Source organism: Engraulis encrasicolus, chromosome 12, assembly GCF_034702125.1.
Source record: "Engraulis encrasicolus isolate BLACKSEA-1 chromosome 12, IST_EnEncr_1.0, whole genome shotgun sequence".
Lineage (NCBI taxonomy): Eukaryota > Metazoa > Chordata > Actinopteri > Clupeiformes > Engraulidae > Engraulis > Engraulis encrasicolus.
In genome coordinates, this window is record NC_085868.1 from 8,639,548 (window position 1) to 8,651,831 (window position 12,284).

At 42.4% G+C, this 12,284-nt stretch overlaps 1 protein-coding gene across 2 annotated transcripts in view; it reads right to left on the reverse strand.

The window, feature by feature from the left end:
- rcbtb1 (regulator of chromosome condensation (RCC1) and BTB (POZ) domain containing protein 1) overlaps window positions 1-12,284 on the reverse strand; it is a 38,720-nt gene that overhangs the window by 16,679 nt on the left and 9,757 nt on the right. For both annotated transcript variants that reach the window (XM_063211585.1, XM_063211586.1), the window contains 2 exons: window positions 11,121-11,228; window positions 9,069-9,211 (listed from right to left, as the gene is read on the reverse strand). In XM_063211585.1, coding sequence (XP_063067655.1) covers window positions 9,069-9,211; window positions 11,121-11,228 — 251 coding nt within the window. The remainder of the gene's footprint in view (window positions 1-9,068; window positions 9,212-11,120; window positions 11,229-12,284) is intronic.

Sequence of the window (12,284 nt, forward strand, 5' to 3'; positions counted from 1 at the left end):
AAATTAAATCAAATATATTATGGGGTGCTATCCTACACCCAAGCAGGCCTGGTCTGCCGAGAGAGAGAGAGAGAGAGAGAGAGAGAGAGAGAGAGAGAGAGAGAGAGAGAGAGACCTAATACTCATAAGTAATATCTTACTTACGTTCACATACTCACCCTCCATCCCAACCACCCCCCGAGAGAGAGGCCTGAGAGAGAGAAGAGAGAGGGAGAGAGAGAGAGAGAGAGAGAGAGAGATGCAGCCATCCCGAATCAGTCACCAGGTAATACCATCACAAATTTCAAGTAGGCCGAATTAAAGTAAATCCAGTAAATTATGAGGGCTATCCTACACCAAACAGGCCTGTCTGTTTTGAGAGAGAGAGAGAGAGAGAGAGAGAGAGAGAGAGAGAGAGAGAGAGAGAGAGAGAGAGATGCAGCCATCCTGAATCAGTCACCAGGTAGCATCACAAATTCAAGTAGCCTAATTAAAGTACCTCCAATAAATGATGGGGGGCCAACCTACACCCAAGCAGGCTGGTCTGCTTTGAGAGAGAGAGAGAGAGAGAGAGAGAGAGAGAGAGGAGAGAGAGAGGAGAGACGAGAGAGAGAGAGAGAGGCAACCACTACTACATAAACCATATCATACTTCTTTTCACATACTCTACTCCGCTAACCCCCCCCCCCCCCCCCCCAGAGAGAGAGAGAGAGAGAGAACAGAGAGATGTAGCCATCTAATAGTCATGAGACATTTCATACTCATACACACCCCCCCCCCCCCCCCCCCCCCGCCAGAGAGAGAGAAAGAGAGAGAGAGAGAGAGAGAGAGAGAGAGAGATGCAGCGCATGCAGGAGGTATTACTAATCAGTCTCTCATCCCCTCGTCCCTCCAGGGTCCTAACAGGTTTTTTGTTGTTGTTGTTCGTTTCAAAAGTCCAGCATCTTCATTTCCCCCGAAGAGAGGCAGAGAGAGAGAGAGAGAGAGAGAGAGAGAGAGAGAGAGAGAGAGAGAGCAGTCCAGTATCTTCATTTCCCCCTGCGTCAGAGAGAGAGAGCGAGCGAGAGAGCGAAAAGCAGCAGCCTCGCTGCCCTTGGACTTGTTTCCATTTGTTAGAATCCGAATCCATCCATTCCGTGTCCATATCTGCGTCAAATCCAGAGAGAGTCTAGTTCCATATGGACCATCAGCATAATCTTTGGTATTTAGAATAGATTCTTATGCAAACTAAATCATAATTCGTCGAGAGGCATTTTAATGACAATTAGTTCTTTTCAAAAAAATAAATAGCCTAATAAAAAAAAAGAAAATAAGAAAAGCCAAGAGAAGAGAAAAAACCCTTTCTCAGTCCAGTTTCCCCTCGTTTAGGCTTTTTTTTTTTGCCGGTCTTATCCTTCATAGTCTCGGGGATGATGCAGTCTTAAACGTCCAAATCCATGAAAAGAAAGAGGAGGGATGAACTGAAAGTCCACCATCATCACCTCGCGTAATTTATTGCCGGTCTTGTTCACCATATATTCCTTGGCGAAAAACAAATGCGTCTCTTTACTTTTAAGAGTCTGAAGCTCAAGGAGAACAAGGATGAAGAAAAAAAAAAAAAAAGGAAGCCTTCCTAACTTCAGCTTCACCTCGCTTTATAGGCTATATGAGTCTCTGCAGTCTTAAACGTCCAAATCCATGAAAAGAAAGAGGAGGGAAAAAACTGAAAGTCCACCATCATCACCTCGCGTAATTTATTGCCGGTCTTGTTCACCATATATTATTGGCGAAAAACAAATGCGTCTCTTTACTTTTAAGAATCTGAAGCTCAAGGAAAACAAGGATGAAGAAAAAAAAAGGAAGCCTTCCTAACTTCAGCTTCACCTCGCTTTATAGGCTATAGGTTTATTGCTTACCTATCCATATTATCCGATGAAAAAAGGACAAAACTAAAATTGGATATCTGGCACCTCGCGCAGAAAGTCCAAGTTGACATACCGGGTCCGTTGTAGGCCACTTGCGCAGTTCGTCGTCCAGCCTTTTAGTGACCTCAGTAAAGAGGAAAAAAAAAAGAAAAAACAGGGAGGAGCAGGAAGAAAAAAGACAAATCTTCCATAATCCACTAGGCCAGGGGTGTCAAACTCATTTTGGTCCGGGGGCCGCATACAACCCATGTGGACCTCAAGCGGGCCGCATTATTAACATCATCGCAAAAAAAAATATATATATATAAAGCAGAGGATTAGTGTTCAGTACTATCACGTTTTAAGTGTGTTGAATATGTAGAAAGCAATGCAATATTGATAATCCTATGCAAAATTTCCTTGACTTCATTCATTCATTGGCAACCGTCAATTAATTAAATATGTGACAGTTAATTTTGGCAGGGGGTCTGTGGGTTTTCCCCCAGAAAATTTTGTATTTCTTATATGTAATTTCCTGCATTTTCACGCATTCTAACATCTCGTTTCCAGTTTGAGCTTAATAGGAACCAATACAAATCCAATTATATTTATTATTTAATTACAACCAATACCAATACAATAAGAAGTATGAACATGTTATCTCTATATATGAGGTCTATAATATATGAGCTTTATGAAATGCCTGTTACAGTACAAATTCACTATTTATAATAGAAGTGTGATGTGCACTTTACTACATATATACAGTGTAACAGAGGGACCATTGGGTTAATGTCATGCAGGTTTCGATTTTGACCCGATGCCCGTAATTGCGAATTTCGGTTATCTCATTTAAAAAAAAAAAAAAAAAAAGTTTTTTTTTTTTTTTTTTTTTTTTACATCCGGGCCGGATGGAACCCTCCCGCGGGCCGGATGCGGCCCGCGGGCCGTATGTTTGACACCCCTGCACTAGGCTATGAGGCGCCGCCTAGCCAATATGTCAGGAATTGCATACACATCACCGCTAAAAGCTTGCACGTACCTTACTTTTCCTCGCACATCACCGCTAAAAGCTTGCACGTACCTTACTTTTCCTCGCACATCACCGCTAAAAGCTTGCACGTACATTACTTTTCCTCGCACATGCACCCGAAAGGTTTGCACGTACACTGTTATTTGCTTGCACTCGAACAGGAAAACGTTGTGCATACGCCACATTTTCATGCACGCAGTAACAAAAATCTCACACACAAACTACTTTGACCTCGCACACACACCACTTTTGCCTCTCACACATAGGCCTACACACATTACACTCATACGCACAATACTTTTATTTGCACATGCACGCCAAACGCTCACACATAATTAGACTTTACTTCGCACATATCCCACTTTTCTATGCACATACACCCTTAAAGCTCGCACACATACCAGTGTTACTACGCACATGCTTGACTTTTCCCTCACGCACATACCACTTTTTTCTTACACATCACTACCATTCTAAATCGAGATTTCAGATGGTGTTTATGACAGGGAAATGTGTGCGACGACGTTAGTGTTGTGTGTCTCTGAGAAAGTGGTGTGTGTGTGTGTGTGTATGTAAGTTGTAGTGTGTCACACAAAAAGTGTTGTGTGTGCGAGCTAACATGTAAATTAAGGGCCGAGCTCCGCCCAGGTGCCAGCTCATTATGCAAATGCAGACCGAGTAAGAAAACATTGAATATTCTGACCATTCTGAACGTTACCCTTCTATTATGTAAAAAATATATATATATAAATAATAAAATGAATGGTGATACAGTTTCAGAAATAAAAATATTAGCGTCCACTCAAGACAGGAAGTGAAAAAACAACAACCGGAAAACCAGCCCAACCCACTTTCTTTGCCTGAACGTGGGTTGCTCGCACATTTAACGGACTGACGAACGGACTTCGAAATGGCTGCGCATACCAGGGACAGGGACGCCATGTTAAATCAGGCTATAGGGCTTTTAAACACAATTATAGATTCTCCTGGAAATTCAGGCGTTAACATCCAGGCAGGTGTTAACAATTTAGCTCGTTCTAATAATTCGACACCAACACCATCAGCAGACTCGGTCCAAGATGAGGTCAATGCACTCTTCAGAAGATCCACTGGGGCCACCACCTCTGCCACACCTGCACTTTCTGCAATGAGCTGGCACCTGGGCGGAGCTCGGCCCTTAATTTACATGTTAGCTCGCACACACAACACTTTTTGTGTGACACACTACAACTTACATACACACACACACACACCACTTTCTCAGAGACACACAACACTAACGTCGTCGCACACATACCATTTCCCTGTCATAAACACCATCTGAAATCTCGATTTTGAATGGTAGTGATGTGTAAGAAAAAAGTGGTATGTGCGTGAGGGAAAAGTCAAGCATGTGCGTAGTAACACTGGTATGTGTGCGAGCTTTAAAGGTCAGATTAGACTTCAGCAACTGCGAGCGTGAAAAGTCGCGTGGGAGTGGCCACGAACCAATTTTGTATTCATGCATCTGCGAGCTCTGCGAGGTCCGAGGTCTCGTTGCCAGCCACATTTGAAATTGCGCGATTAGGCTACTTTCACTACATTGTAAGCACTGCGGTCATTATTAAGCAATGTTGCTTTCTATCCCGGTTAGCTAGGTATTTTCACACACATTGCAAAGGCAATGCACTGGTATCATTATTTGACATACCCAGTCTGTTTTCACGAGCAGAAAATGCAAGCATGTTAAGACAGTTGATTCTGCCGATGTGTGTTTACATTCGGTGGAGGAACGATAGTAAAACCGCAGGCATTGTGCCACGAGTGTTCAACTGATGCATTGTTTGTTACTTAGCTTAGCTTCGTGTATTTACACACATTTACACACAAGGCATTAATAAAGTTTTTAACAGAATACAGCTCTGCTCTCGCAAACTACTGGCATTGCGCTGCCACAAGAACAGAACAAGGAAGTAGCGAGACGACCAATCATAGTGCCTTTTTGTCTGCGTACTCCGCGTCCGTCCGACGGATAGTTAGATTTTTTTCGAGGCGCTAGACGACGGGCGCAGAGCCTCTGAGAGGGGGGCGTGGACTCGCATAGACAGAAAACGGACGGACGCAGATTCTATGCGAGCGAAGCATTAATCTAGCTTAAGGGTGTATGTGCATAGAAAAGTGGGATATGTGCGAAGTAAAGTCTAATTATGTGTGAGCGTTTGGCGTGCATGTGCAAATAAAAGTATTGTGCGTATGAGTGTAATGTGTGTATGTGTGAGAGGCAAAAGTGGTGTGTGTGCGAGGTCAAAGTAGTTTCAGGGTATCTGCACATTTTTCATCACCCAATTTAATACTTTTTAATACCATTTTCAAGACCTCCAACATTAAAATTAATACCACTACACGGGTGTGCGTGTGTGTGTTACATGGTATAATATTGCTATTACATTGCTATAATGTAATGTAATAGATACATTCACACTGCTCACTGCGTTATTTTATTCTCATTGCCTGCTCCCTAGTCACTTTCTGCACCAGATGTTTGTCATGACTTGTCAAAGAGGTTTCTGTATGTTGCGGGAGTTTTCATGAAATCGGCCCCTTCCTTAGATAATTCATTATAATTTCAAATCAAGTAGCCAGCATCTGTGTAACTCCATGTGCTAAAATATTCTTTCAGTTGATCTGGCTGCTGCATAGGTGGGCCCAAACTCTAATACCCTAGTCATTTTTGTGCTTAATTTAACCATAGAGATGACAACAAAAAAAGAGTGAGGTGGCGCGCACACACACTACCCATTAACCAAAAAATCATCCAAAACTGAAACCATTTCAAAATTGTGTATATTTGAAAAGTTTGATGACATTTCATGAAATACCTTCAATATAAAAATTAAAAATGGACCAACAATTCAGCTTTTATAATGGATAAATATTGGAGTGCAGTGCACCTCAGTCTAGGAGAGATAACACCTGTGGCGTCAAAAGGGTTCAAACGAAACGACTGCTCAGCTCTGGACTGCTCCTCCTGTTTGTTCCCCCCAGCTCCATCATAGGCGCTCTACTTTCAGTTTAGCAAGTCGTTCTTCAGAGTGGGAGCAAAGAAACAGCAGCAGTGGAACTTGATATGAATTCCACAAACATTTCCCTAACCGCGGACACGCGGCGACTGGAATAGCGATGCAAACACCACGCGGTTACCGATTTGGACATCCTCGCATATCCTCATTGCGACATTTAACCTCGTAGAAAACACTCCGTTACTCGCCCGATTTATATTACATTTTCAACGCATTTCCACTGCTTGCAAATTCACTACACTCGTGCTTACTTCGGATTGCATTAGCATCTGACAGCATCAAATAATACGCCACGAAGCTCCAGGACACTTTGAAGTAGCATATTGTGAATGCATTCATCATGCATTCATGAAATTATATGCGTTAGCAAACACAAACCTAAACGAGAGGGCATGGCTAACATTAGGAGAAGGAGCATTATAGAGCACAAGCAGGCTAGATGACGAGATACAAAGTTTGAAAACAATGCAGTCATTCTAAGACTTGCGCTTTCGCCGAGTAAACTGGTACCACAAATATCGCTTCCACGCTGCACATTGGTTGATGAAATTTAACAAGTTTCACTTTCAACTGTACTTCAACTGTCAGTCACACGCACTGTGGTGGATGGGATTTAGTCAGCCATCGCCATCATCCAGTAGGGGGATCCGAACGATAGGGTCTGCTACCCCGGCGGGTCTGTCACTATCGAGTGCATTGTTTACCCCAGGCATGACTGACAGTCTCGAAACCTTGTTGCCGCCTTATAGTTATGAAACAATGTTTTTACGGAAGACTGTCCAGGCCTTTTCATATTTAATGCCACACCTCAAAAAATGGCTAAATTTAATGCTTTTCACGGCCTTAAATCACATGTTCTAAATTTAATGCTTTTTAATACTTTTTAATGCACCGCGGGGACCCTGTAGTTTGTGTGTGAGATTTTTGTTACTGCGTGCATGAAAATGTGGCGTATGCACAACGTTTTCCTGTTCGAGTGCAAGCAAATAACAGTGTACGTGCAAACCTTTCGGGTGCATGTGCAAGGAAAATTAATGTACGTGCAAGCTTTTAGCGGTGATGTGCGAGGAAAAGTAAGGTACGTGCAAGCTTTTAGCGGTGATGTGCGAGGAAAAGTAAGGTACGTGCAAGCTTTTAGCGGTGATGTGTATGCAATTCCTGACATATTGGCTAGGCGGCGCCTCATACTAGGCTGTCGGTCTATCCATCATATAGTCCTTTGCGCTTTAATTCTTTTGCTGCTTGAGCTGCGTTCGAAAAAGTTGTAGTTGATCCGTCACTGTTGAAGACTTTTAGCTTTGCTGGTGGGAGAATGTGGCTTTTAACATTGCGTTCTTTCAACTGTAGCCTAATGGGTTTGTACAATGCTCTTTCTTGTCTTACTTTATAGGTATAGTCGTTGTCCAGGAAGATCCGCTGGTCCTTGTAGATGATTTCACCTTTTTGCCATGCCGTTTGCAGAACCTTCTGTTTCACCTCAAAGTCACGAAAGGCCACAATAATGGGTCCCCGCTCACTGTTTTGGTGCGGTGGGCACGCACCAGGTCTAATTCTTCTGTGACCCCAATGTTCTCCGTGATGAATTGCTTTAGAAATGCTTTCATGTCCCCGTCTTCACTTTTTTCAGCCACATTGTAAAAACAGACATTATTTTGTCTGGACTTGTTTTCTAGGTAATTCACTTGGTCAGTCAGTTTATCAATTCTTGACAACATAGATTCGGTTATTGCGTCTTTCCCCGCCTCACAGTCATCCAAATGACTAACTCTTTCTTCCAAGTGATCGATAATACTTCCCATAGATTCCACTTTTTCACGGGTCTCTTTTGTTGTTTGCATTAAGCTTTTGATGTCGCGCTCACTTTCCTGACGGAACTCCTTCAGTTCATCTTTAAGGTCTTTAAATTCTCTCAGTAAAGATTCTTTTAGTTGATCAAACATTTGTTGGATATCACCTGTCGCCGCCATGTCTTTTTCTGGGTTCTTCTTCTTCTTCGTTTTTTTCTCAAATTTCAGCTCATGTAGTTCTGTTACCTCTTTCGCCGATCGAAGGTTCATTCCCTACTATTTTTAGATATCATTATTTCATTGTTAGTTAATTTCAAAATTTCCCGGGGTTGGTGAGGACAAAGGGTTTTCAAGCTGAGGCCATGTCACCGGAACCGGAACTTTCACTTTCACGATGGTGCTGTACTATGGCCACTCAGTGTTGCTGTGGCCACACCAAAGTACATTTCTTTTATCTACAATAAACTTGAACTTGAAAATTGTCCCATTTTTAAATTTGCAACTGCAAACTACACAAGGATAATCCTTTAATGCAGAAAACATCAGGGACCTTTGCTCTTATTCAAGATCACTCCTAATACCCTGGCTCAGTGTTGCTTTACAACCTCCAAAGTGAAGCCACAGCTTACCAACTGTAGGTGTACTAACACCACAACATGGTTAGTCTGCTAAACAATGGTATGCCCTTTATTATTTATCACACAATACAACACAACCTTAAGCTTGTTATGTCAAGTCTGCCTTTGGTACTGCTGGACTGGTATACTCTGCTCTCACTGGCATAATCTGCCTCCCACATGGCATAACCCCTGGCACTGCCAACAGCTGTCAAGCCCCATGATGCAGGAACTCTGTTGAAGTTCAAAATGACTAGACCATTTTTTAACCCAATCATCATGTTTGGGTAAATTCAGATCCAAACAGTGAATGGACACCCAATCAGTCCATATATGAATCAGCAATTGGTAATTAATTTACAGCAATGAACAAAGATTTCCGATTACAGACATTTGCGCTGTGAGGAGGGGCAAGATGCTAAGCAGTCAACCACGTGAGCACATTTTATTTTGAGTGACAGCAGTTTCCAACAATCACAGGTTGAATGTGCAGCTAGGGACCATACAGCCAGGGATTGCTTACAAATGGGAAACCCATGTATGCTTCTAAGATAATCCACTAAAAACTAAAAAAGTCAATACAATTACCTGCCGTTGCACCACCCTGACGTGGGCTATGTCTAAAACATCATTGACCCATATATCAAAAAGTCAAAAATTCAAAAATTTAAATCAATAAATAAATGAATAATCCTGTGTTATGTTCTCACCTCTGCTTGTCGGTCATGATCTGCACGGGGCTGAGCTGGTTGCTCTTGTTGCCGGTGCCCAGTTGGCCGTAGGTGTTGGCACCCCACGCGTACAGCAGGCCCTCGTCCGTCAGCGCCAGGGTGTGAGCATAGCCCGACGAAATCTGGGGAACCACACACAGTAAGACGTGTTCATCAAAGGTTGAGTTTAACAATATTTAACACAAGGTAGAGTTTAATACAATGTGTGGCAAAGGGGTAGTGTATCCTATAATAAACTTCTTACATGATTTATACTTATTATGTACTTTGCAAGGACGTCATTACATGTAGATACACTGAAGCCATACCCAGACATGAACTGCTCCGTTGATCAATGAATTGCTTGTTGTGGGCATTATTTATCTTTAAAAGTACAACACTAATTCTGGAGAACAGATAGCCTTCAGTCTTCATCACAGAAACCCAAATTCATCAGAGTGAATACTAGGGCTGGGTATCACAGTCATGTTCCTGTATCGATTCGATTTCGATTCTTAGGGCTTTGAATCGATTAATCACGTTTCAATTCGTTCGATTCACTCCGAATCGATTCAATCCGTTCCCTTCTTGGTGCCAGGATTTCCCCCAAAAGATGCTGTTGCTTATTTTATATATAAATGTCAAAGGGCTGTGGCTTGACAGTGTTACCAGATTGCTAATTTGTAATAAGTAGGCCAAGGCCTAATTGACTAATACCTACTGGGTATTTTCCATAGACATATATTAAACAAAAATAACAAAAAGAACCAAAAAAATCGATTTTGTGCCCTGTGAATCGATTATGTGAATTTTAAATGATATCAATCGATTATCGATTGAATCGATTATTTTACCCAGCCCTAGTGAATACAGGAAGGGGAAGAGGAAGAGCGGCGCAGAACTCGCTTCCAATGCAGCAAAGATACAGCAAAGGAGATTGAGCACAACTGCCTGGAAAATGCATTGGCCACTGTGTAATACAGGTCAATGAAATATAATGCGACTCCCTGGTCACTCCAGATGTTCGGGATTTTAATTGCATTGTGAGTGCGAGTGGCTGCCGCGTGTATCGGCTCTGATCGATAGAAAATGTCCGGTTGTCATTGTTCCGTTTGTGGCCAAATTAACTACAGCTGTCGGTGAGCGTTAATTGCAGGGGATAAGTAATGACAGTTGACAAAAATTATGTGTTGTTCTGTTCCAAACTCAAGCACTGACAGTAGAGGCATTGCAATTTACCACGCCGCCAGTACTGACAGTAGAAGAAGAAAGTGACTCCCGGGGGGAGTTATGCCATACTGCACTTATGATGCAAGTGAACCGTCTTCTCTCTGCAGTCTTTGGTGCAAAGACAAGTATGCATTTTAAATTGGAGGAAAAAAACTCACTTGTTTTACCCTGCCAAACACAAGTTGGATCAAATGGTAAAATACTTCTATGGAAAATGAGCTCAAAATACATCATAAATCTATGCTCTGTGGAAGCTTACATCTGGGATGTCTGGCTGATCTCATCTTCACACAGACCACGTCTTATGTCTTATGCGAGACGCAAAACAGCCGAGTCATCAGGATATTAATGAGCTATCCGGCTCATGAATGAATCAACTGGCCAGAGAATAAACTAGAGGTTATAACTGCCTTCGCTTGGCGGCTGTGGATTATCTTAATTTCCTATCATTAAGATCAATGTACATCTCATACAAGCAGGCATGACATTTAAGTCACCGTGGAACTGCCTTGCACATGTGCACACTGGCTTGCAACAACTCTATCAGGGTCATACTCTATAAATGCATGCACACGCTGTACTACACAACCACATACAAACGCAAAGCCCAAGTTTGTGTGTGTTGAGGTTGTCAATTCTTACCTGCTGCATGCAGAAACTCATGACTACGGCAGGTGTGTGTTAACCTGGTCCTGACCATCCCATAATACTACTACCATTTCATTTCGCATTTAATCCTTTGGCGGAAGTACGTGGATGGCTCGCGAGGCTAGGTCTGTGTGTGTGTATGTGTTGAACTTGAGGCCATCCATCTGTACTTACCTGTTGCACACAGAAGCCCTGCAAGGCCACCAGGCGAGAGGGCACCAGCATGTTGCCATTGTTGCCCAAACCCAGCTGACCATTACCATTGTAGCCCCAGCCGTACACCTGCAGAAAAAAACACACACGGTCAAATGCACAAAAGCCATTGCCACAGCCATACACTTGCAGAGAATAATTGACAGTCAGACCCAGCTGCCCATTGTGTGTGTGTGTGTGTGTGTGTGTGTGTCTGTGTGTGTGTGTGTGTGTGTGTGTGTGTGTGTGTGTGTGTGTGTGTGTGTGTGTGTGTGTGTGTGTGTGGTTGCCTTTGTTGCCCCAACCCAACAGACAATTGCCATTGCCATATCAGTTGGTCCAACCACAGCTAATGTCCACATGTTAATTAGAAATTGGTAGTTAATATGCAGCAATGAATGTGGTTCTTAAACTATCTACTAAAAATAAAACAAAAATCCATTCAATCCATAAAATAGTGACATTAGCTGTGGTTGCAACACCCTGATATGTGTGACTACTAAAATGTCATTGACCCACAAAGAAAGACCCTTGCCATTGTAGCCCCAGCCATGCACCTGCAATAACACTAACAACAGTCAGCCCCAGCCATACATCTGCAAGAAGGAACCACAATCTATTTTAGCCTATATTATTATGCTAACTGCCAGGATTTTTTTCATTTTTATTTGAATCTACTGTGTATGCTTTGTTTGCTTTTCAGTCTTGTCCTTGTATAATGTTGTAATTGCCTGTATAGTCTGTGTTTATTGTATTCCCAAAACGCAAAACACAGATTTGGGCCACGTCTACGCAGAATGGTATTGATGCCAATCATGCAACAGCTTACATTACCCAAACTCTAAGCCTCTTGCCCCAAATACCATTTAGGTTACAGCATGGATAACCTTTGGACAAACTCCAAAAACGTCACCAAATGTGTCCAAGTCTAATGCCTCTGGTCCGATTTCCCCACATTATTAAATAGCCAATAAGCCCAAACACATCAGCATGAACTTGTTGTGTTTACATCTACTTTTACTTTGGCCACTTCTGATAATTGGTAAAGAACAAAACCTGCCATAGATTCCTTCCAACACATGTAACTTTTAAATAACTAACCGGTCTACAATAGAGCGATGTACCCAATTATGCAGGTACATGGCC